The 25013-nt window shown below is 41.6% G+C and overlaps 1 protein-coding gene across 2 annotated transcripts in view; it reads left to right on the forward strand.

The window, feature by feature from the left end:
* The first annotated feature begins 3029 nt into the window (after nucleotides 1-3029).
* atrn (attractin) overlaps nucleotides 3030-25013 on the forward strand; it is a 137006-nt gene continuing 115022 nt past the window's right edge. For both annotated transcript variants that reach the window (XM_080870971.1, XM_080870972.1), the window contains exons 1-4: nucleotides 3030-3500; nucleotides 14638-14721; nucleotides 18555-18668; nucleotides 18762-18890. In XM_080870971.1, the coding sequence (XP_080727097.1) occupies nucleotides 3262-3500; nucleotides 14638-14721; nucleotides 18555-18668; nucleotides 18762-18890 (566 nt within the window). In that variant the 5' untranslated portion in view covers nucleotides 3030-3261. The remainder of the gene's footprint in view (nucleotides 3501-14637; nucleotides 14722-18554; nucleotides 18669-18761; nucleotides 18891-25013) is intronic.

Consider the following 25013-nt stretch of genomic DNA (forward strand, 5'->3'; position numbering starts at 1 on the left):
ATTTTGCTGTCTCTTACTTGACATATTTTCTCACATGTATATGATGCACTGAAATAGAAGATTACAACGTGACAGAGCTCATCTAATAATGTGCTTTCATACATTTTACAAAGTGAGAGTGAGTAAGAGTGATGAGAGTATTATATCAAAGTAAGCGCCAGCAATAAAGATGAATTCAGTATAGCCTTAAAAGCTGAGACAGACAAAACTGTATGACATCTGAAATATTTCATGATGCTCCTTCACACTTTATTTGTTTTTTATAAAGTGCTTTACAAACCTGAACATTACAGTGAACAGCTGGAATTTCCCGTTTCAGTGCAGCTGACCAAAGAGACAATTACAGCTAAAGAGACGGTGAAAGTGGACAGTATATCCTCTGTTTCTTAGTGTAAAACTCATTGTTACAGACGGGCAGCACAAGAGTGATCCCCTCAGTTAATGATTCTCTCACTAGTTAGCTAAAATAAACAAATGTAAGTCTATGAGCCACAACCAACCAACCATCCCAGTGACGTAACGTTCTGTATGGCATAAGGTGACGCTACACATGTTCTCAAAATTTAAACATCACCAAGATGTGTGGTATCTGCTCTTCAGTAAACTTGGGGGCTGCGGATGGCCTCCTGGATCCAGTTCAGTCTGCCTCTGACCCCTGGAGGGCGTTATTGTGGTTTCCCAACCTCATTATCGAGTACATTTGTGACACACACACACACCACACGGAGATTGTCAAAGTCAAAATAAACTTTCTTGTCATCTCTGCTATATACAGTACAGTATATAGAGAGGCTCCAGTTACAGCAGTGCAAAAGAACAACAATAAATATAGGAAGAGTAAGAATAAATATACACTTTGAGACTGAGGTAAGGGGAGTAAATATACCTTGACCTTGAGTGGCTTTAAATATATGTGGATATATGTATCTGTGCGTTTTCATATTTTTGTGTTCCAGGTTATTCATCTTTGTTTTTTCTTAGAGGTCCAGCAGTTGGGGAAACATTGTGCATTTCGATTTGTACTCTATCCTTTTGTTATATTTTCCCCTATTTTCTCCTCCCATCTTTTCTCTCTCTCTCCTGCCTGCCCTTCTTTAGACATAGTATACCACATAATGTAATAACTGAAATAACACAAATAGAAATGAATAAATAAAGAGATAAAAGAAATACATGAAAAAGAGGAGCATATAGAGATTTATACAGCTGATCTTGGAAAAACACAATGTGTTTGGCACAACAGTGCATTCATCATAAATCTTAATTGCAAAAGCTGCCAGACAAGACAGGATTTAAAAAAACAAACAAAATTTACCAGGTCATTCCATATAATACAGTGTTGATACAGGACGAACACCTTGAAGATAACCCTTATATCAAATTGTGTATAAAGGGAAGGCCTCTTTTTGGCGTAACTTGATGTATTCAGCCACTTACAGATAGGGATAACTATGCGCTTTAGCTTTGTAATCCTCAACGCTTGTAAAATCAAGTTAAAACTGGAGGTTATCTTCCAATAAAAACTTCAGCAAGGCTTTTTAGCTGTCACTGAGGAAGTACCGTGCCAAAAACAAATCAGGTTAGTCTCAGAAAGAGAATTGTTGATGATCAGAAAGCAGGGGATGGACATACAAAGTTATCACAAGGTTTCCAAGTGTCAAGAACTGGAGAGAGAAGTATCACCAAGAAACTCAAAGAGAGCCACACTGTACAGAATGAGCATGGCAGAGGTAGGGAGAAGAACATTTCAAAGACTCTGGAAAGAATACTAGCCAGAGAAAAATGGCAAATAACCCCAGAACATCTGCCACGACATGAGTGAATGATGGGAATTGTAGTCTCAAAGAACACAATCGCTAGAACTCTGCACAGTAATTGACTATGAGGTTATAGACAGAAGAACATGAAGGACAGCCGAGAGAAAGATTATGAGAGATGAAAAGTACAGCTGTTTGGACACAGAGAAAGAATGGAGAAGCTTAAGTGGAAGTATTATGGTGTGTCTACATCATAAAGCAGAGCTTGCAGGAGGCATTCTGCCCATCTGGTCTTTACATTTCTTTTGGACTTCTTTTTCTTTGGATTATAAATCCAAGTGAAACTTTTGCATTTTGTTTGGGACCATTTATCAGATATACAAAGGCTCACTTATGGTTTAGGATTCTGCCTTCAGTGTCTTGTCTCTCTACCACAACATGTAAGATGATTTGTGAGATTCTGCATCTCGGATTAGAATTCAAGGTTAATAGTCTTAGTTTCACAAGCTATAACTAAAAACGGTGTCCTGTTGTGTGCGCAAAGCATCATGGAAAGTCTAGTTATAGTACTATAACAATCATAGTGGTATACACTTTTCCTCATATTCAGTGACGCATGATTATAAAGTTTAAGCTAAATAGCCAAATAGGTTAACTTAACTTAAGCTTAGAATATGGCTATAAAATCATAACATTTAAGAGGCAATATTGTATAGGCTTATCAATTATCTGATTTAACCCTCTCAAGGCAGGCTTTGCCTATTTGCAACAGTTAAAAACTAACAACCTGATTACCCCACATACATATTTTATGAGTTTTTTTTTTTAACTCAGAAGTACCACTGCAGGACTTAGTTGTGCATTAGCAACACAAAGTTTAATTTGAGCCTGAGAGGGTTAAAATGAAATGAATAAATAAACCCACGATATGAATTTAATATCAACAGCTGCTGTTCTCAAGAGCATAAACATTTAAATCGTAAATAGTCTGATTTTATGTGAACTATGTCCTGTAGTGGGAGCGGAGGAAGGAGGTCATATTTCTTATATATCATTATTTTGTATTAAAAATATTAAAATAAACATCGAACTACGCTTAGAACACGAGCAGCAAACGGACGACGGTGATTATTTTAGAGAAAAAAATAATAAGAGAAAGCTGCTAAGGAGCTGTCTGAGAAAACGAAAGGACTTTTCCTGTCTTCCAACATAAAAGTTTAAAGCCCTGCGCGCTCTGCCTCCTTCCGTTGCGCATTTCCGTTGTCGTGACGTCACTTCTGGATGTAAATATGCGGCTTGGTGCGGCGCTGGGAAACACAACCACTGGAAAGATGTAAACCAACTAACCGGCAGAAACCAGGTTCAGCGAAGACACTAAACCTTCCCTCCAGGGAAACCGTACCTCTGGTCCAATAAACGGAACTACATCAACAGGTAGCTCGTCGGCTCGCTACCTCCGAAGTCAGCGGAGCGCCTGCCTCTAGCAGCCATCTTTTGTGAGAGAATGTACGGGGCGACGCGGCGGGCCTGCTCGGGCTCTGGTCGGGACCGGAGCTCGCTGATGCTGACCACCGCGCTCCTTCTCTCGGTTATCGGGCTGCTGTCCGGCTTGCCTGGCTTCACCGAGGCCAAGGAGTGCGATAAGCCGTGTATGAACGGCCAGTGTAACACCGCCACTGGCGAATGTGTATGTTTCCCCGGCTGGGTTGGGGACCAATGCCAGCACTGCGGAGGGCGATTCAGGTAATGTAAAACACACTGGCAGATTATAGCCTACTGTTAGCAGTGACATAAGCTGAATGTGGAGTCTACGTCTGCCTTGTTTTGCGCCAAATGTTTGCTAATTCAGACCTGACAGTCCTTGTCTGGAGATGGCGAGCAGCCCACACTCGAGGCGTTCAAGTACCGGTCTGCTACTACCTCTGCCCCAGCTACAAGCGAAGCGGTTCCCCCCCAAAGGCCACAGTCCTCCTTGTTTAAATGCAGCATGTGTTTGCTGAATGATTCAAGTGTGTGGGTTGGACGGCTATGCCTGTGTGAATGTGGTATTTAACATTTGACCAACATTGAGCTTCAGAGCTTTTTAATCCGAATTAGTGTCACATCTTGCCACTCATTCACGCAGATCATCAGCCTGTTTTCGTACACACCGTTTCTTGACTAAGATCACCTATCAGAAAGGACGGAACCATGAGGAGTAGCCGGGCTGCATGTTTCCTCTGTAGTCTGACATTATTCTTTAGAAAATCTGACAGCACAGACAGACAGACTGCCCCTCAAAACCATTTTGACTTGTAGCACTCTCTGCTAGCCTCTGTTTTTTTTCAATCTAACCAAGTAATTTATCTCTGACTAAACCAGACTGCTGTTCTGTTGGTAGTGTCCCACTTTTTCAGGCCAGTAGGTGAGACGCTTTGCATTCTTCAGCTTCACGGGACTCTTTGAAAAGCTGCCTGCATGATGTTTGGCCCACTGAAACGTTCAGATAACTGATATTGTGTGCTGATGCCAGGACAGCAGCAGCTCAGGGTCAAAGTATGGGATGGGATGGGGGGCACTGAAGCACTTTGTGCTTTTATAGCTGAGCTGCCCAGGTTAGTGAGAGGTGGGAGGAAGGTACCACTTGACAAACCCATTATTGCATCATCTCTCAATCGCCCCCCACACCCCCCTCGTATCTGCCCACATCCGTGTTGGCTTTCTTTAACTCTGATTTAAACCATGAGTGCCACTAGTTTGTGTGCGAGTGTGTGAATGCCAAAGCTGCACATTTTCGAAAGTTGTAAACTGGCAATTATTACCGCTGTGCCCGTCCTCTGTTCCCATTTTACTGTCACTTTGCATTACTGGAGTTTGTCCTCTGATCTGGAAATTATCCCGCAGTACTTGATGACAGTTTCACTCGGAATCAGTCACGACTATATTATTGATCACTTTCCATAGCATCGCGCCCTTCTGCTCATCCTTCAACTATGACATTTAGCAAGCACCGAATTAGAAAAACATCTTGTTCCCCAAATCATTTTTTTCCTTGACAGAGCTCAAATGTGACCTCTTGAAGTAATTTTACACTTCTGCTTTCTTTCTTTTCGCTGTTAAGCAAGGTGATCTTGTTCTGATGAGCTAGCGTGTCTGTGCAGCTAAGAACGTGTGAGTCGGGTCCACCCTGTAGGCAGCGGATTTTCGTCTCTTTTTTCGTAAAGGGAGTCCAGAGCATTTTATTTAATACTGTGTCATGCTCCCTCTGCTTGTGATCAGTCTTGCCAGGTCATAAAGCAGAGCCAGCGGGAGGCCTGCTGTGTTATGCGTGCTCACAAGTCGGTCATGATGAAGGGAAGGGAAGCTGGAACAATTTCCACATTAGTGCAGCCGATTGGTGAGCACATCTGAGCAGGTGAAATGAAGGCTGAATGGCTGCTGAGTGTCTAATGTTTCAGAACACTGGGCTTAAGTGGTCTCTGGGTGAAATGGCTCATCTTGGCTGTGAATAAAAACTGTGATTCTGTTGCACTCGAGTATCAGCCTCGACAGTCTATCAGTGTGGGAAATCATCGCTGACCACCAGCTGCGTTCAGGGTACCCGTCTCTAAGAACGCTGGGTTTGAATGGAGTTAAACTCTGTTTATTAATATTTATGATTTTTCTCTCATTAGTTAGTAATGTGTAATAGAGAAGAGGCTAAAGTCAATGGAATTTGCTTATTTTGTCCTAAACAGCTGACAAACCCAGTGGTTGGCTTTTATGTAGATCTTTATTTGTACGCCACGCTCTTTTATTGTAGGGTGGTGGTTGACTGGCATGCATTAAAAGTATAAGACATACTCTTTCAGTCGCCCTTGATCAAAATACCAAAGCTTTAGGTTCTTTTTCAGGACTGCTTTAATACAACCCAGGGGGTCAACTGCTAGGATGAACCTCCCTACGGGGCTCATTAAAGTTAATCCGTTTTTTCTAAGGCTGCTACGTTTGTCTTTTCCAGCTTCTTTTAAAAGCTTCATCCTGGCATCAGAAGAAAAACTCTGCTGATAAGTGGAAAAAAACGGAGATCTCTCTTTGTTTCACAGTGCTGCCAGACTGGTTGTGGTGCTGCTTGTCTGACTGTGAACTTCGCTAATAGCAGAACAGGCCACTCTCGTACAGTGTAATGTTCAGCTGTCAGCGCTCCTGTGTCAGTGGGTCCAGCATTAAAAGTGATACTGAAGCCACATCACCCTAGGCTAATCATCTTGAAGTGGAACGGTAAACGTACTGCTGCTGTGATTCCACATTTGCTTGGAATCGGCGCTGTGTTACTTTGTTAACACGGTCAAAGTGCTGATAGTTTTTCACGGAGAGCTTGTGGTCTGAGGCCGTGTTTAGCATACAGACAATGCTGCCATACAAGGCTCGGTGAATGCTGGTAAAAGCAGCTTTCTGTGACAGGGGTGTGCCAAAATGGAGTCCCTATTCTAGCTTTGAGGGCCAAAAATCAACATGAAGAAGGGGGTCGTTGTTGTTGTTCTTTTGATATACACTACTGTGCAAAAGCCTTGAAGCACCCCTCATTTCTTTTGTTTTAGAGTGGTCTTAACATTAGGTCTCCAGGCTTTCTGGGTTTTTCTTTGCACATCCTTTTCACTCATTTTCAGTCCAGTTCTTGTTCATGGAAATTTTCAGGGGATTTTTATTTTTGGAGCCACTTAATGCTGACTTATGAATCATCCAAGTATTAAAAAAACCACCCAAAACAAGGGACGCACTACTGTTGTCTGCACATGACAGAAAACTTGATTTGTATCTTTAGGCGCTTTGTTACTAGCAGCCTTCTGGGGAAAAAAATCCCAAAGATAACGGTTTGACTGAGACAGAATATTATTTTTGCACCAACAAAGTGATTCCTAAACAATAATTAGCTGCACGCTTAGCATATCTCTACAAGGTGTACTGTTTATTCTTAAGTATGTGGAGGAAGCTGGACTAGTGCAGGACAAAAGAAGGCCTAAAAATCTGTCTACGGCAAATAAACTGTAAGTAAGATGGGAGAAAAGACTGAGGTATGCATAATGACACAAGAACTGGACTTCCATCTGATCAAACACACATCCACACATGTGCAATAACACTAAGTGCAATACTCTTTTTCTGACAAAGTTGTATTTTTACTCAGTTGTATAAAGCATTTGTATTTTATTTTTATCCTATTGTATATTTTATTCTACTGTATATATTATTTTATTATTCTATTCTGTACAGTTATGTACACTATTTTATTCTTATTGTATTCTAATTTTTGCTATATAACATTTGCACTGTCCACTTCCTGCTGTGACAAAACAAATTTCCCACGTGTGGGACTAATAAAGCTTATCTTATCTTAAAAACAGTAACAACAGGTCTTGCAGAATAATTGATCGAAATTTGAAGTTTCAACATGTGTCGATTGTGTAGAGTTACAATAATGACTGTTTGCAGCCGTCTGTAAAACACACTGGATGCTCTGTCGTGGTTTGGGGCTGCATTACAGTCATTGGTGTTGAGGATCTTGTTGAACTTGATGGATCTAAGAGGGCAGATTCTGGTGATCCATGCCATACTATTGGGTAAGCATCCGATTGTCAATGGTTTATTTATGGATTGACCTCCCTAGAGCAAGGACCTGAACATTATTGTAGCAGTGTTCGGTCATCTTTACAGAGAACAGAACAAATGCAGCCAACATCCAAAGAAGAGCTTTGAATGTTCTTCGAGAAGCCTTGAAGGACTATTGAAGAACTTGAGACTACTCATTTCCCATTTTCCTACATATAGTTTAACTTAGTTTTCCATGGATATTTAATTCTGTTATTCCCCTGTTTTGGGTCAGGGAAACTTTAATATTAATCCTACTGCATCACCAGTTTATGTACATTTTGTTAACCTTTGGTCGTGTTGACTTCAAAGTTTCAGGCAGCCACCTTCTTCTTCGTTTTAAATTTCTATCTGAGTTTAGGGCTTTGTGATAGCCACTAACAAAGTACAGGTTCCTTATTTAATTCTTCATATTTGAAATTAAAACATTCAATTACAAATGCTTGCTGTCTTTAAAATCTATTGTTCAACGATTGTACTATACGCCCCTGGGTGTGCGAGGTCCACAGAGGATTAAAGCAAATGGATAATAAAAAAAAAAAAGTCTTTAGCTTGAGACTTTATCACAAACCTTTAACTTCTTATTTCTAATAATTTCTTCTCCGACAATTCACGTCTTACATGTGGACATCTGCTTACGTTCCACCTTTGGAATCAGGAGGGACCTGTCAGTTGGTAATAACTGTTAGTGAGTTAAATTTTCTTTAAAAGTCTTTGGAAAGGTTTTGTAACCCCCCATAACTGTTGATGCTGACAAAACTAATGTTTAATAAAAGATAAGATCAGACTTTATTGATTCCACGGTGGGGAAATTTTAATTTGAAGTGTCTTATAAATATTTATCAGAATTTTATATTTCAAACACATTAAAAACCTTTTTCCGCTCAAATTAAATTTCTCCCCAAGTCCCACAACAAGCAGGCCACAGCTTGATGGCACCTCCACCATGCTGGGTTGGTGTTCCTATACTTGCAAACTCTTTTCTTCTCCAACCAATATGATCGCCGTTACGGCCAAACAGTCAAAGTAGTTTCATCAGACAAGAGCAATAGAAAATTGTAAGATCTTTGTTTGCATGTAAGGACTGGTTTCATTCTGAACACTTGAGTTCTGCAGAATCTTGTTAAGGTGCTTTTAAAAATTGTTCTCAGAGGCAGATTCGCCTCCTTTCTGAGTACTGTAATGGCTGCAGATTTCTACTTTTATGCTGTTGTTTGCTCACCTGGGACCTTCAGTCACTGTAAATTGCTTCTAGGGTTTTTTCCTCTTGTACATTTTGCTAATTGTATGGTTTCATTTAATAGATGAAAGCAAATAGTTGACAGGAAACGAGTGGAGCAAGAGATTGGGAAGAACAGTTCATTAGCTGCTGTAGCTGATGGATGGATGTTCTTCCTCTCCTGCCTGACTGGAGCTGTTAAACTAGGATGCAGGCTCACTGTGTTAGAGAAGCTTTAAAAACTAATAAAGTGACAGTTATAACTGTAAGTTGTAGCTACTATCCTTGCTTGTCATATTAACGACTGTAGCCATGAGGCTGATCTCTATCACATAGTGTCAACAAAAGGCTGCTTCATGCCTGTTGGTTTGAAGACTCTTGGACACAAATGCACATTTTTATTAGCATGACATAAAATTCTTGCGGAGATAATTTATTTAATTTTTTTTCATAGAATGGGGATTCCCAACCAGTTTTCATACGCAGCAGGACGGGGTGGTGCATAAAGAGTCTGATGCCTGTTCATGTTCTGGCACTGGTTTGAGTACCAGTTTTGGTTGCAATTAATGTGAAACCTGGAAGTGTCTCAATTTACCTGCTTATTTTTTAATAATTTTATGTAAAGAGCGCATATTGAATCCTAAGTGCTCTCATAGTGCCACCCCCTCAGTGTTTGGGAGTTCTTGCTTGTTTCTCAACTTTAAAGTGGCTTCTGGAAATGCTTTAATGTAATTTGGGTGAACTGATAGCGGAGTAGTTGGGGAATATATTACGTAGGCTCGGATGTTTGCTTGCTTTCCCCACATTCATCACATCTTGCTCTACTACACGTATCTAATAAAAGCAAAATGAGGGGGATATTAGTGACTGTGCTTTGTTTTAGTTTCCTAAACTCCTGCTGTAGTCCTTTGGTTTTTCACTCGTTCTCACGCTAAGCTTTCTCATCAAATAATGACAGTAATGGAACTGCTGAAACGACAGATTAATAGTTGATTGTGTGTTAAAGAGCTCCTTTGAAATGTCCTTAATAAATGTTTAGAACTGCTTTGTAATAAATGAAACCGTTTTTTCTTTTTTGTTCTCCCATCGGTTTTCCTCCAATTTTATGAGCTGTCATGATCTAAACTGCCCAGTGTGTCCTTTTATGTGTTAGTGACTGAATAAATCTATTCATTCAAATGTATATCTATTAGGATTTTGTTTCCAGGTATGGGAAAGAAACAACAACTTTAAAAAGAGTCCCTTCCATTAATGCACTGCTGATGTATGTGTATATCTTAGTGTTGGTTGTTGATCATTTTAGTTTGGGTAGTGGGTAGTGACCGACAGAACGAGATCGCGGATATAAGCGGCAGAAATGAGCTTCCTCCGAAGGCTGGCTGGCCTCTCCCTTAGAGATGGGGTGAGAGGTTCGGCCATCCGGGAGGGGCTCAGAGTAGAGCTGCTGCTGCTCCACATCGAAAGGAGCCAGCTGAGGTGGTTCGGGCATCTGACAAGGATGCCCCCTGGGTGCCTCCTGGGTGAGGTGTTCCAGCCATGTCCCACCGGGAGGAGGCCCCGGGGCAGACCCAGGACACGCTGGAGAGATTATATCTCTCGGCTGGCCTGGGAACGCCTTGGTGTTCCCCCGGATAAGCTGGAGGAGGTGGCTGGGGAGAGGGAGGTCTGGGCCTCTTTGCTTAGGCTGCTGCCCCCACGACCCGGCCTCGGATAAAGCGGGTGAAGATGGATGGAGTTCAGTCTCTTGTGTAGCTTAAATATTAGTCGATTAGCCCCTCTTTACAAAAGCCACCTCTCCTCCAGTTAACTAATGGCCACACTGCTGCGCTACTGATTTTTGTCTGCTTTAAATGTCGTGGTAAATTTCTTCCCGATGACATTCAAAGTCATATCAAATTTTTAAATCATGACCACCAATGAAAATGTGACATCGCCCCTCTAATATTCTGTAATCGGCCGCTTTCTTCTCTTTGCTACAGAGGCAAAAAGCTTTTTGCCTCTGTAGCATTTACACTCTGTCTGAGCATGCTCTGAGCGTGCCTCTCCAGGCTGTACCACTGAAACAGGACTGTTGTCGCCTTTGAATAAGCAGTTATTTGCTTTGCTCTCAAGCTGCACCACTTTACCCTTTGCAGACCACTTGGCTCAGGTGCACGAATACCATTTGTATTAGAATAGACTCTGTGAAATGAAGCATTTTATCTAATATCAATTTTTGCCACTAGCAAAAAGCACAGACACTAAGGGATTTTTTAAATCTTAAAATCAGGGTGTATTTTGTCTGAAAGTAAAGATAAGGTGTTGTTATTTCTAATACTGGGGTGATCGTGGCTCAAGAGTTGGGTGTTCGCCTTGTAATCGGAAGGTTGCCGGTTCGAGCCCCGGCTCGGACAGTCTCGGTCGTTGTGTCCTTGGGCAAGACACTTCACCTACCGCCTGCTGGTGTTGGCCAGAGGGGCCGATGGCGCAATATGGCAGCCTCGCCTCTGTCGGTCTGTCCCAGGGCAGCTGTGGCTACAACTGTAGCTGCCTTCACCAGTGTATGAATGTGAGTGTGAATGAATAGTGGAATTGTAAAGCGCTTTGAGGGGTCCCGAAAAAGCGCTATATAAATGCAATCTATTATTATTATAACTACATGCTATAATGTGCCTAAGGGCTTAAAGAGCCTCAATATCGTTTTTATACTTTTACACCACTTTAAAGTATAAAAATATCATTTGAAAATATATATTTTTGTTGCAGTTTACCAGCTCATTTTGTATATTATAAGCTTTAACGAAAACAAGGAATTTATAGTGAAACAACTACCAGCTCAGTTCAGTGTTTTGCTCCCAGGTATGCTTTAGGTACACAGTCGCGTCCTAAATTACCCTTTCCAAGTCCCAACATAATACAAACTCAGAGGGTGCAGCTGATAAGCTGTAAATGTGTAACCTAATTCTGGGTATGTCGCTTTCACAGAAGCATCTAATAGGATAAAAAAATATATGAAAATGTTACATCACAGCCAGTGAATCAGTATTTATTTGTTTATTCACCAAATACTTTGAAATGCTTTTAAACAATATTTAAATTTAGAATTTTCTCTCTTTGTTAGCATGTTTGGTTGCTAGCTGAATAGCCGGTGATCCTATTTAGAGAGACGTTTTCCTAATTAATCAAAGATTACGATTATTTGTCACGATTATTCATTAAGTTTATGACAAAAATGTAAACATAACACATCTTCAGATCTATATAAATCGTTGTAAGACAAAATGAATCAGAGGAGCACTGCTTTTACTTTTGGATTATCCTAAATTTTGCAGACAAATAATAATATAAGGTTTTTCACTCGACTGAACCTACATGATGAATGTGACTAAAACTCGTAGCAAAGTTCATGCATCAGCTAGACTCCAAATTAGTGTCTTTCAGGCCTTCAGATGTGTTACTTGTGTTGCTTTGGGGTGCAGACGCACAGCACTCTTTGGATATGATTTCTTCTTGGTTACCTCACGTGCACTAAATCTGAAGTATTCCCAAACAACAGTAATGATCTGCTTCAAGGGGCAAGCTCTTTGCCTTCTGTTGTGCCACAAATTTGCATTTGTTATATACTTGTCCAGAAACTTTGCTGTGCAGTGTGGGAGTGACTGTGATTGGCCCATGCATGCATGTGGCTGGGCAGCGATTTAGAGTGCATTTGATTTGCTTTGTGTTTTAAAACCGCAAAAGCATACTCGATCATGCTCATTTAATTATTGGAAGCCAAAATAGTGATCAGACCTAAAATCCAATTAATTGTGCAGCTTAATCCTAGTATATATTTTGGCCCTCAGTTGCTGTTAGAATTAGTTTCAAGCTGGTTAGAGGCCACTCTTACGTCTGGAGCAGATACTTGTTGATGCTGCTGGATTTCTGACGAGCCCAACTGAAACTACTGAATTTGCTCATTTAGAGTTGAGGCATAACACAAAGCCAGTCCTATCACTCGGTTACTGAAGTGTCACCCTTGACTTCCTCTAATGTTGTTCGACTGTAAGGTTGATGAGTTTCCCTTTGGTTGCAGATCTGTTCCTGTTGTTGTTGTTGTTGTTTTTAAATATTGTTTACCTTGTAAGTATGATAATTGTGTTTTAACAACAGTACAGTATGTTAACTGCACATGCATCAGTGTGTTGAGTTCATGACTTTCTTATCACTCTCACAGGGGGGAGAAGCTGTTTGTCTGCTTGCTGCAAAAGCTGAAAGTCCCTGTTGGCCTGGCTTTATTATCGCTGGCTGATCTGTAATTATAGACATGGTGTACACGTTTGCAAACCTGCCACAAGTCTCACCGTATGTGTTGAAAGTATTCTCTTAAAGGAATCGGTGAGCCATCAACATTCAGCATGGACTCAGTGTAGTAAAAAAAAAAAAAAAAAAATCAAGCCAAGATTTGCTGTTCTGTTAAAAACTTTCATCCACAAGTTGCAGCGACAGCACAAAGAGCATTGTTGTCATATAGCGTCATGCATTTGGCCTGTTAACCGCCCTTAACAACACCCTTAGCCTTGGACCATGAGCCTCCAATTCACACAGCTGGGACTATAGGCCTGAACCTCTGCAGTAATTGGAGCAGGCTTAAGTCTTCAGTAACGTGCAGCACTTCTTGTTGCCTAGCTACAAACAAACCTGAGTTGTGCAATATGGAATCTCCCCAGAAGCTCTCAATATAGAGATGAATATTTAAAAAAACACAAAAACATCACACTGAAAGGAGAACATCCTGCTTTTTGGTTTTTGTTTTTTTAAGTGAAAGGATATAAATACTTCTATTTTCCATTAAAAAAAAAAAAGACATGAAATTAAAAAAATCACTCATATTATAAGACACAAGTTCGGACCTGTAGCAAAATGTCAAACTGCTCAGCTTGTATCGATTGATTAATTTTGCTAAAAGCGCTTTTTTAAAATGTTCTACTTGTGCTGCAGACATCTATAAATCGCTTCTTTAACTGCACATGGGAGCAGTGTGTTCTCTGCAGCTTCCTCAGCAGACGTCGGTGTGAAATGTTGCTGAGAGACTGTTTTGGAACAAGAGAGCGACTGGGTGTGTTGGCAGACTCCTCGCACCTTGAGACCTGCATCAGTAATGATACAATGTCTGTATGCATCTAAGTGTCCCTTGCGTAATTCATCTCCCGACCGGTGCTGTGTCATGAGACTGCAATTGAATTGGCAATAACAGGCCGTATGCCATACTGTACCATTAGTGCTTGTGGATGCCCCTCATGGTGTTGGCCTCGGACAATAATTTGCTGTCTTTGCTTTGTCTTTGTCCTATTTGTTGCTTGCTCAACCACGGTGCTGCTTGAAGAAGACCGTGTTTAACTGCACACTCTCTGCTTAGTGGCTCTTTTCTAACCTCTTGTTTCATGCAGTCATGAAACATTAGTACTGCACTTTTTTTTTTTTTTTAATTGTACCTCTACATATGGTACTTTTCCTATACAAACTTGAATCCCAAGTTGAGAACAAGGCAGCAAAAGGCTGCGAAAGTTGTGTAATAATGCTACAAAACGGAAAAGTTATTTGCAACTAGTTGGCAACAGGATAAAGAAGAGCTGCTAGAGGGATTGAGTCTTAAAAAAAAGATGTAAAGAATGTTTTCTCTTGCAAAGAATTAGGATTTTGGACACAAAGCAATCATAAAACGATTATCTGAGTTATTACCAGGCCCATCCTGAGTCCCTGATGTTAAAAGTCCACCAGCAAAATGTTCACAGCAAATTCCAAACATGTCAAAGTTATAACAATATAAAAACATCAATCCTCACATTTTAAAAAGACAGAAATGGAAGTAATTGTTTGATAAGCAATCTTCTTTTCAATTGAAGTTTTCCACGAAGTCTTTCAGCTGCAGGTTTTCCTAAGTAATCAAATTCCAGGACAAGCATACAGCTGTTCTAGGCGCTCCGTGAGGCTGTACATGGGCACAGCCGCGCTTTCAGCTAAATGTCAGCTACTAAAAAGTTACATGTTCACCAGTAACCTTGGACCTCTCTCTCTTTTTCCTGTTCCTTTCAGATTGACGGGGCCCTCTGGTTATCTGACTGACGGTCCAGGAAACTACAAATACAAGACCAAGTGCACCTGGCTCATTGAGGGACAGTAAGTACAGACAACGCCATGGGAAAGCAAGTTCTTCTTCAGAGGCGCCGAATTAATTAGCTCAGAACACATTTGTTCCACGTCCTAAATAGCACTAGCAATAGGAGTACTTTTTCAATTGAAGTTTAACAGCTTTGAATATATTATATCATCCTGGATTTAAAAAAACAAACAAAAAACCATTGGGAAAACTGGCACAATCCTGTTGATCATTAGCTTTTGCCATTAGGGGAAACAGTGGGAACAGTGGGAAGGAACCCTAAAAACGTTGAGACTGATGGGATTAGGATTGTGCAAACTGAGGCCGCAACTCAATGTTGCAGGCGGGATTTATAATGATTAGTTTGTGCACAGTATACATTGCAGACTCCTGCTGTGCTCCAGCCCCTGGTAATGTGGATAAAAATGAATGGCAAAGCAAGTGTAAGAAATCCAATAGCCTCCTTTCTCTATCGTTTCAGTCAGCACATCCACGCCACCGAGTATCGATTTAAAGCGACGATTCTTGATTTTTTTTTTTTTTTTTTTTTAATTGATTTTTTGGCTTCGAGCTTATCCAAACTTTAAACCCGCCGCTTGCATTTACATTCCAGGCAGATAGCCAGCATGCTCATTTGGGGGAAGGCGGGGCTAACTAAGAACGAACACGTAAGGCTCAGGAGATCGCGCTTCTGCTCGCCGTGCACATCTTACATAGTTTTGAACTTCTGACCTTTGTTTTCCCGGATGGCTTCTCTAATCACCATGTCACCCTGCCGTCCAGTGTTTCATTACATACTGATGGCTCATTTTATATGCCATCTTGAGACTTTAGCCCATCTTCAACAAGAGGTTAATGTAGTGACATATGCGCTATATGCGTCACACTGACAAGAATACTGTTGAAGAGGTTTTATGGGCTTCAGATATGCTCTCACTTTGAACCTTCAAAAGCTCCCTCTGCAGCTAAGTGTATCGAATCCATTTCTAGTGGCTTGAAGTGACTTTATCTCCTGAAAGCCAATGAAATAACTACTAAAATGTGGCTTTGCTCGATGCCTTGCTCAAAGGGGTCCCAGTGCTTCCTACAAAAATAAGGGCTTACATTAGATTAACAATTTACCAGTCAGAAGTCCTCTGTACTCGAACCCCAGGGGCTGCTGCCATTCCCCAGTTTGTCTGCTAGGTCATTAAGGAGGAGCCATCGCTTCACTCTAATAAATATAATTATAAAGAGAAAAATGTGACTATTCATAACACATCCTGTATGTCTCAGTTTCTCATCGTAGATGCACTGAATGGGTCTTTGTCTTCTTCCCTCCTCTTTTGAATGATTTCATTTAGCCATGTTTCCCCAAATTTAGAGCAGAGTTTGTTTTTTGTTTTTTAAAGGATCTCATGAATGTCTTCAATCAAAATCAGATTAAGCCAGCTTTTTTCCTGTTTTGCTGAACACTGCCCGTGCATAAAAACACCCGGCCACAGATACTTGGTTTATTCACTGTCTCTGTAGCACACATTGTGCAACAGCGAAACTTGTCTGCCATATAATTCGCTTGATGTAATCGTGTTTTGCTGGTAGACTAAATAACTGGGATGCACGCCGCAGTACGGTTTTTACACTTGATACGGAAAACATAGCCGATTTGTGCAGAACACTGCAATGTGATTCGAATATAAAGGTGTAGTTGGTGGTTGGCCACACACAAACGCTAGTAAAAATGTTGCTGTAGGTGGTGACTGTTTCTACCATATCACCCAGTTAATCATCCACCTTTTATTGTCCTGAAAGTATCATTCCACAAGTTCAGCTGTTGGAAGAGTGCAAAGCTAAATGTGACCCAGTCAACAAGGAAATATTTTTTATTGCACATAATAAAACTATGTAAAGATCTAAACAAAGCAAAAACCTTAGAGTAGGTCCTATCTAATAAAAAATTACACGTTTCCTGGAGAAACTGTTTGTTTCCAAACACAATTAAGTGCAATGGAGTGGAAACGTTGGGGCACCTCTGGTCAAATGTTCTCTTAGTGTGAAAACCAAAGACAGGAGATGATTTCCAGAGGGCTTAAAATTGAAATCTGTGCATTGTGTTAATTGTAAGCAAGATTGATTCTTTATTTCTGTCTTTTACAGTTTTGAATAACAGTGTGCAAAGTTCCCAAAGCGCTACTTCTTCAGGACTTACAGCCATTTTTCTAAGTATCTTAGCTTGCAGAGATTTTCTGTAGCCAGAAGAGTCACATGATTCCTGTTTAGTTAATTTTTGTCTGGTGGCCTTGAATGCACTTCTCTTTTGTTGTCTGGCAACTTTTTTGTTTTTTTATGACATGTAATTCAGGACACTGTGAGAGGCATGCCAAAACCTTCAGCTTGTGCTTGTTAAGTAGTCCATTCCAGGGTTTTGATGCATTTAAGATTATAATGCTGCTGTTACCCTGTTTTGTTTTGTTTTTTATCTTTAGCGATTTTACATTTGGTATGTTGATGCTGTGATTTTTAGAGGCTAGCCTCAACACAAACCCATAGTTATCTTGCAATGGGATCACAGCACTGAGAATAGTAATGCTGCATGGTTCTTTAAACATAATGCAGGTACAAAGCTCTTTAACTGGACACGCCACAGGCCTCGTTACCACCAGCGTTTGTGTACGTGCCATTCTGTCTGTCTGTAAACACGATAGCTTAGCGTTTTGGGTGAATTCTGTGAAAACTTTGTAAGCATGTAGAGCTCATGTTACCAGTCTATTCAAATATGGCTCACATCCACCAAGGGCAAATTATTGATTTATTGGTCAAAAATTAACATGAACTATGATTCTTACACGCGAGTCTGTGTGTGTGATTGAGCGTGTATTTATATCTTTGTGGGGACCAAAAGTTGGAAGTTCACTATACTTGTGGGGACCAACACCCCTTATGGGGACCAAAATCCAGGTCCCCACTAGTTTGAAGGCATTTTTGAGACTCAAAATGTGGTTTTAGTGTCAGGGTTACAATTGGGTTATTGTTAGGTTTAGGGTTAGGGTAATATAGAAAGCATTGTATAAAGATTTGACCTCTTCTCGACTTCTCCTTCAAGGTCAAAGTGAAAATAATGGAATGTAGAACTCTTTAAAACCACGTTTTGTATTGACACCATATAGGCATACAGGGCCGATATATGGGAATTAAATATCCTGTTACTTTGGACTTCTGACCTCTTCTACAAGTTCAAATAAAGGTCAAACGTCTTATCTTCAAAACTGCTTTAATGCTGCTGCCTTTGTTTAGATTGGCAACATTTAGCAAGTGATGCTGATATATGGGGATTATAAATATAATATTATAGTTTGGATCCAAATATCACCTCAGGATGGGTTCGATCTTTAAAGAAAGTATTTTTAAGACAAAGAGAATGAGCTGCCTCGTTAGTTAGAACTATACTGTGGTATAATATTATATAATGGGCTGAAATAATTCATGCCCAGTTATTTGCAGATTAATACCTCTTATCCATTACCTCCTTCACCTACAGTAAACATCTGTCATGCTGTACTTATCTGATTTTTACTGCACTGCAAACTTAAAGTACATTTTAAAAGAACAAAGAAAACCAGATGAATATGTAAAAGGTAAAAAAAATTCTGCCCAGAGAGTGAGCTTCCTTGGCGAAGGTTTGCGCTCAGACAAGTTTGGATCTGCTAACCTAAAAATCTTGCGAGCAGTTCCCGACCTCTGCTCAAAGAAATGGATATCTGAAAAAGACCGGCTATCTGTTCAGGCTTGTATGTCTGGTCTGTCTTCGACTGCTCTGCATAAGGTTTGACATGTATGTAGCTGTGAGGTCTGAGAACTTGTCTGTGTTTTACAGGCCCAACACCATTCTGCGATTACAGTTCAACCACTTTGCTACTGAATGCAGCTGGGACCACCTCTACGTGTACGACGGCGACTCCATCTATGCGCCCCTTCTGGCGGCTTTCAGGTAAAGCTTCAAATATGTGACAGGCTTGGAACACGCTTGAGTATAAATGGTAATAAAAACACCTTAAACTCTTCTTTTGGGTTATTATTGTAGCGGTCTGATTGTTCCTGAGCGATATGGGAACGAGACCGTCCCGGAGGTGGTGTCTCAATCTGGCTACGCCCTGTTGCACTTCTTCAGCGATGCTGCCTACAACCTGACCGGCTTCAACATTTCCTACCGGTGAGAGAATCTCTGAAAAAACAAAGTACCACATCCTGCATTTTCTTATTTATTTTTAAACAAACAAGGATTCGGCTTTCGCTTCAGGGAAGTCGAGGTTTCTCCGCTGACTGGCCAGACCACAAAACAAATACAGAAACTAGATGTGTTGTTGGCTTCGTCTGTCATTTTTTTTCTTCTTCTTCATATTTGATATTTTAGCTGGAGTGGCAGCTCCCGCATATCGACTTGTTCATAATCCTCTGAGCTGACTGTGCAGTCCTGTCATGCCTCAGGGTTTGCAACTCTCGGGGTCCGCAAATGCGTTCGTGTTGTCAGTCACTCGATAGAAAGTATCTACTAAATGACAAATGCCTGGATACTGAGCCCTGACAGGAGAGCCTCTGTGCAAATCATTTCTGTTTCACTGGCTGAGATTAATTTAGGTGAAGGGCCCACTTCACACCCTTCCTTGGGACACGATGACGCATACAAACCTCTCACTCGCTACATGATTCAGCCGGTGTGCTGGCACGATTGGTGGAGAGCATTTTAGCGGAGGATCATGTCAGGTTACTGCCGTCCATTTGCTGCAGTGTGTTGTTGCAGCATCAGTACTCCTGTTATTGTTCAGACACACTGTGGCACTTTTGCTGTCTTTTTGTTTGTGTAACGAATATGTGGTTCCTCCCTGCTTTTCAGGGACTGAACGGATAGAGTGGCCATACTAACACGCGTGTTATTAGCCGCTGAACATCTCATCATGTAATGCAACCATTGATTTTATTTAAGCTTAAGATTTATTATTGGCATTTTAACTTTTTATTAGACTGTTAGACTAGTACAAAGGGTTTACAGGAGGGTGGGAGGAGAGAAATAACACTGAGGAACTGCTTGTAGGCCTTCAGTGTATGGGTTTCCTGCTCAACCAGGTGAGCTATGGTGGTGCCCATTTGATTTATTTTATCTTAAACTGTCTCCATATATGTGGCATTGCAGTCGTTTGTGGAATTTATAATGAATTTGTTACAAAAAAAAAAAAAAAGTAACGGAGATAAGTAATTAAAAAGCTTGAATGCCCATTTTTAATCCGCCTAGTTTCCTCTGCTTGTCTAAGCAGAGTCAGATGCAGGATCTTTTGCATGTTTATTTCTTCTTCAGCTGTCTCATAGCTGTCGGTGAGGGTTGGAGCTTGGATTGGCTTGTAAACTGAACTGTTTTCCTCTCAGCTCACCTCTGTGTTCAGCATATCTGCCGGGGACATCAATGCTGATGCAGCACCCTGGCTGACTTTTATATCTTTTATCTTATGCTCTGACTCAGTGCAACTCTAGGAAACCAAACACAAATTTAAGCTGAAAGTACTGCAAATATTATTATACATAAGTAAAAGGAGTGAACTTTTAAGGCCGCTCTTTGCCTCTGTCAGTACTGTGGGCCTATGCCAGCAGTTCATTTCACTCCTCTTTAACATGCTTTTAATGGCTCCATTTGGTGTAGTGTAATGATGCTGCTCTTTGCTCTGCAGTCTGGTATCGACGCTGTGTGCAGGTCCAGAGTTGAGTTTCTGTATTACTTATGGTAACTATGCTACATTGCATGATTAAATATTATAACCTGAAATACCTGAGGCAGAGCAGAGGCCAAATGTAATGGGGACACACCTAAAAAGGTTTGATCAACACATCAGCAAACAGCTGATAATGCAGAAAACAAACAGCTGTGACAAAATTATAAAATTAGATTGTGGATCCACGTAGGGCTGAACGATTATGGAAAATAATCTAATTGCGATTTTTTTGCCCCAATATTGCGATTGCGATGCGATATGCGATTATTTTTTAAGGTCTTTGTCTTCTGTATTATTAAACAAAGACAAGCAATACATCATATAGTATGGCCAATACTATATTACATTAATTTTAAACTGTTCTTTCCTGGAAGACAGACCTCTGTTATGATGACATGAGGTGATGCATGAATTGATGACTGACATTTTTATTTAACTTCTTCAATCACAACAGTATATTTGAACATACACAATAGTTTATTTTTAGCTTACAAACATCTGAGCATAAAGTGCTGACAAGGAACCCTGGTGTAAACATTAAAATGAAAGTCAGTACAATGTGCAGATTGCAGAAATATACATAAAAAAAAATCAGTGGCTTTACCACACTCAGTTTTTCGACATCTGTGAACTACTAGACAGTCATTCAATTAAAAAATAATATTAAATAAATAAAACTAATAAATAAAAAATACACACATCTTACTGATCTCTGCAGTCAGTAACATTACACATAAAGTGCAAACATAATAGCAATTGTATAAACACACACACAAACACGCCTTTAAAATTTAAAGGCGTGAAATTGGACGGTCTAGTTCTGATTAGCGTCACCGCTGTCTCGGTGGAGTTTAATAAACTCGGCCGTCTGCTTCTTGCTATCTAAAATATAACCAGACACTGGCGTAAATTCTCGACTGTCTCATACTTCTGTTTAATAAGTTTTCTGTTTGACGTTTAGTCAGCTGTGTGAAAACCAAGGAGGAACCCACCCGGGGGATTAATAAAGTTTTATTTTATCTAATCTAATAACTTTAATCTCAGCCAAACCGATTTACTCATGAACAAACAAAACACTGAAAAAAGCCCAACAATAACATTTTTAGGTTGTCTAAGTGACTTATATATTACGTTTAACCCGAGCAGCGAAACTCCGCGGTGATCTGAAAATGATGTGCCGGGAGTTGTGCCGTTCTCGGCCGCATCAGTAACCCTCGAGCTCCCGGCTAGCTGTCGAGCTGGTGGGTAGCAGACGCCTCTGAAAACGTCGAAGCACTTTTGCAAATATGGGATATCTTGATAAACCGAGCAGATATTTGATGTTTACACAACTACTTTCTCGCCTGAAAATATGTTAAAAGTTTTTTTTGTGACCCAGAAAGATTAGTATGAGTAATTTTAAAACTTAGTAGCGGCCGCCATTGCTGGAAACTGGAGTTTGGCTGGGCCGCGCTATGAATTCTGGGATATGGTAGTAATTTGGACAGCCTTCGGCACGTCGCTGTGACGTAATCGGTCTACAAATGCGGCCTCAGGAGGATGCAGCCCATGAATTTGGACATGTCCAGAGTATAATCGCAGCCTTTGCGGTTAGAAAATTGCACTTGATCATGTCGCGATATTATCGCAAATGCGATATATCGTTCAGCCCTAGATCCACGTTCATGACTAACCTTACTCTTTACCCCTTGTTTGACACGAGCCATTACAGATATTCATATTGTGGATGCCTCTGTCTACAAAGCAAAAATCTTCTTATATATGCCTCTTTTTATTCCAGACAGAAGGTTTAGCATAAGTAACACATCCATATGTGGGTTAATCATTACTAAACTTCAAATTTATAAGGGGGGGGGGGAAATGCTTTAAACATTGTAAACAATTGTAAATGGCACAGTAGACCCCTGCTACAGTCGCCATAGCAATGGGACTGATGTTGTGCTGAGGACAGCTGGATGAAAGCAAAGTGCCCCCCTTTCCAACCCCCCCCACCTGCAGCCCTTGGTGTCTGGGAGAGGTGGAGGAGCCGAAACATCAAACTATCTGGCACCGCAGGAACATGAAAGAATCACGAGCGCCTTTTGTGTCATCGCTCTCAACAAGTGTGTTTGCAGGAGGAAAGAAACGAATGCCTCTGTGTCCACCTTTGATTGGTAATACTTGTTTGTTTACGCTTAGGACCGAGTCTTCCTGTTTTTGTTTTTATTTTTATATATATATATATAAAAAAAAAACACCCAGCACGCCCCTGCGGGCGGTTTATCCTTCAAGCTCGGGTCCTCTACCAGAGGCCTGGGAGCTTGAGGGTCCTGCGCAGTATCTTAGCTGTTCCCAGGACTGCGCTCTTCTGGACAGAGATCTCCGATGTTGTTCCTGGGATCTGCTGGAGCCACTCGCCTAGCTTGGGAGTCACCGCACCTAGTGCTCCGATTACCACGGGGACCACCGTTACCTTCACCCTCCACATCCTCTCGAGCTCTTCTCTGAGCCCTTGGTATTTCTCCAGCTTCTCGTGTTCCTTCTTCCTGATATTGCTGTCATTCGGAACCGCTACATCGATCACTACGGCCATCTTCTTCTGTTTGTCTACCACCACTATGTCCGGTTGGTTAGCCACCACCATTTTGTCCGTCTGTATCTGGAAGTCCCACAGGATCTTAGCTCGGTCATTCTCCACCACCCTTGGGGGCATCTCCCATTTTGACCTCGGGACTTCCAGGTTATACTCGGCACAGATGTTCCTGTACACTATGCCGGCCACTTGGTTATGGCGTTCCATGTATGCCTTGCCTGCTAGCATCTTGCACCCTGCTGTTATGTGCTGGATTGTCTCTGGGGCATCTTTACACAGCCTGCACCTGGGGTCTTGCCTGGTGTGATAGACCCCAGCCTCTATGGATCTTGTGCTCAGAGCTTGTTCTTGTGCTGCCATGATTAGTGCCTCTGTGCTGTCTTTCAGTCCAGCTTTGTCCAGCCACTGGTAGGATTTCTGGATATCAGCCACCTCCTCTATCTGCCGGTGGTACATACCGTGCAGGGGCCTGTCCTTCCATGATGGTTCCTCGTCTCCCTCCTCTTTCTTGGGTTTCTGCTGCCTGAGGTATTCACTGAGCACTCGGTCAGTTGGGGCCATCTTCCTAATGTATTCTTGGATGTTCGTTGTCTCATCCTGGACTGTGGTGCTGACACTCACCAGTCCCCGGCCCCCTTCCTTCCGCTTAGCGTACAGCCTCAGGGTGCTGGATTTGGGGTGAAACCCTCCATGCATGGTAAGGAGCTTTCTTGTCTTTATGTCAGTGGCTTCTATCTCCTCCTTTGGCCAGCCTATTACCCCAGCAGGGTACCTGATCACGGGCAGGGCGTACGTGTTGATGGCCCGGATCTTGTTCTTACCATTCAGCTGACTCCTCAGGACTTGCCTGACCCTCTGCAGGTACTTGGTGGTTGCAGCTTTTCTAGCGGCCTCTTCATGGTTCCCATTCGCCTGTGGGATCCCCAAGTACTTGTAACTGTCCTCTATGTCTGCAATGTTGCCTTCTGGTAGTTCAATCCCCTCAGTTCTGACTACCTTCCCTCTCTTTGTTACCATCCGACTACACTTCTCCAGTCCGAACGACATTCCAATGTCATTGCTGTATAGCCTGGTAGTGTGGATCAGTGAATCGATGTCTCGTTCACTCTTGGCATACAGCTTGATGTCATCCATGTACAGGAGGTGGCTGACAACTGCTCCGTTCTGTAGTCGGTATCCGTAGCCAGTCTTGTTAATGATCTCACTGAGGGGGTTCAGGCCTATGCAGAACAGCAGTGGGGACAGAGCATCTCCTTGGTAGATCCCGCACTTGATGGTGACTTGTGCTATGGGCTTGGAGTTGGCCTCTAGTGTTGTACGCCACATCCCCATTGAGTTCCTGATGAAGGCTCTTAGGGTCCCATTGATCTTGTACAATTCTAGGCATTCCAGTATCCAGCTGTGGGGCATTGAGTCATAGGCCTTCTTGTAATCAATCCAGGCAGTGCACAGGTTGGTCAGCTGGATAGCGTAGTGGTTAGACTACACGCCTTTGGAACAGAGGATCGCAAGTTCGATTCCTGCCTGGGGCGTCTGTATCCAGTAAGGGTCCTAAGGCTAGACCCCCTATGCTAAGCAAGCCTACCGCAGACATGAGCGAGACAGATAAATATGAAGGCATGCCGGCTCGGACGTCGCCCGGATCAACAAGGTCCGCGTCAGGTGTTGAGGAACCAGGGCACCCTGACGAAAAGTGGGCTACTGGAACAAGAAGGCATCGGTGGGCAAGAGACGAAAACAATATATATATATATATATATATATATATATATATATATATATATATATATATATATATATATATATATATATATATATATATATATATATATATATATATATATTATAGCAGCTGGATAGCGTAGTGGTTAAACTACACGCCTTTGGAACAGAGGATCGCAAGTTCGATTCCTGCCTGGGGCGTCTGTATCCAGTAAGGGTCCTAAGGCTAGACCCCCTATGCTAAGCAAGCCTACCGCAGACATGAGCGAGACAGATAAAT

Source organism: Rhamphochromis sp. 'chilingali' (genome assembly GCF_963969265.1).
Source record: "Rhamphochromis sp. 'chilingali' genome assembly, chromosome: 21".
Lineage (NCBI taxonomy): Eukaryota > Metazoa > Chordata > Actinopteri > Cichliformes > Cichlidae > Rhamphochromis > Rhamphochromis sp. 'chilingali'.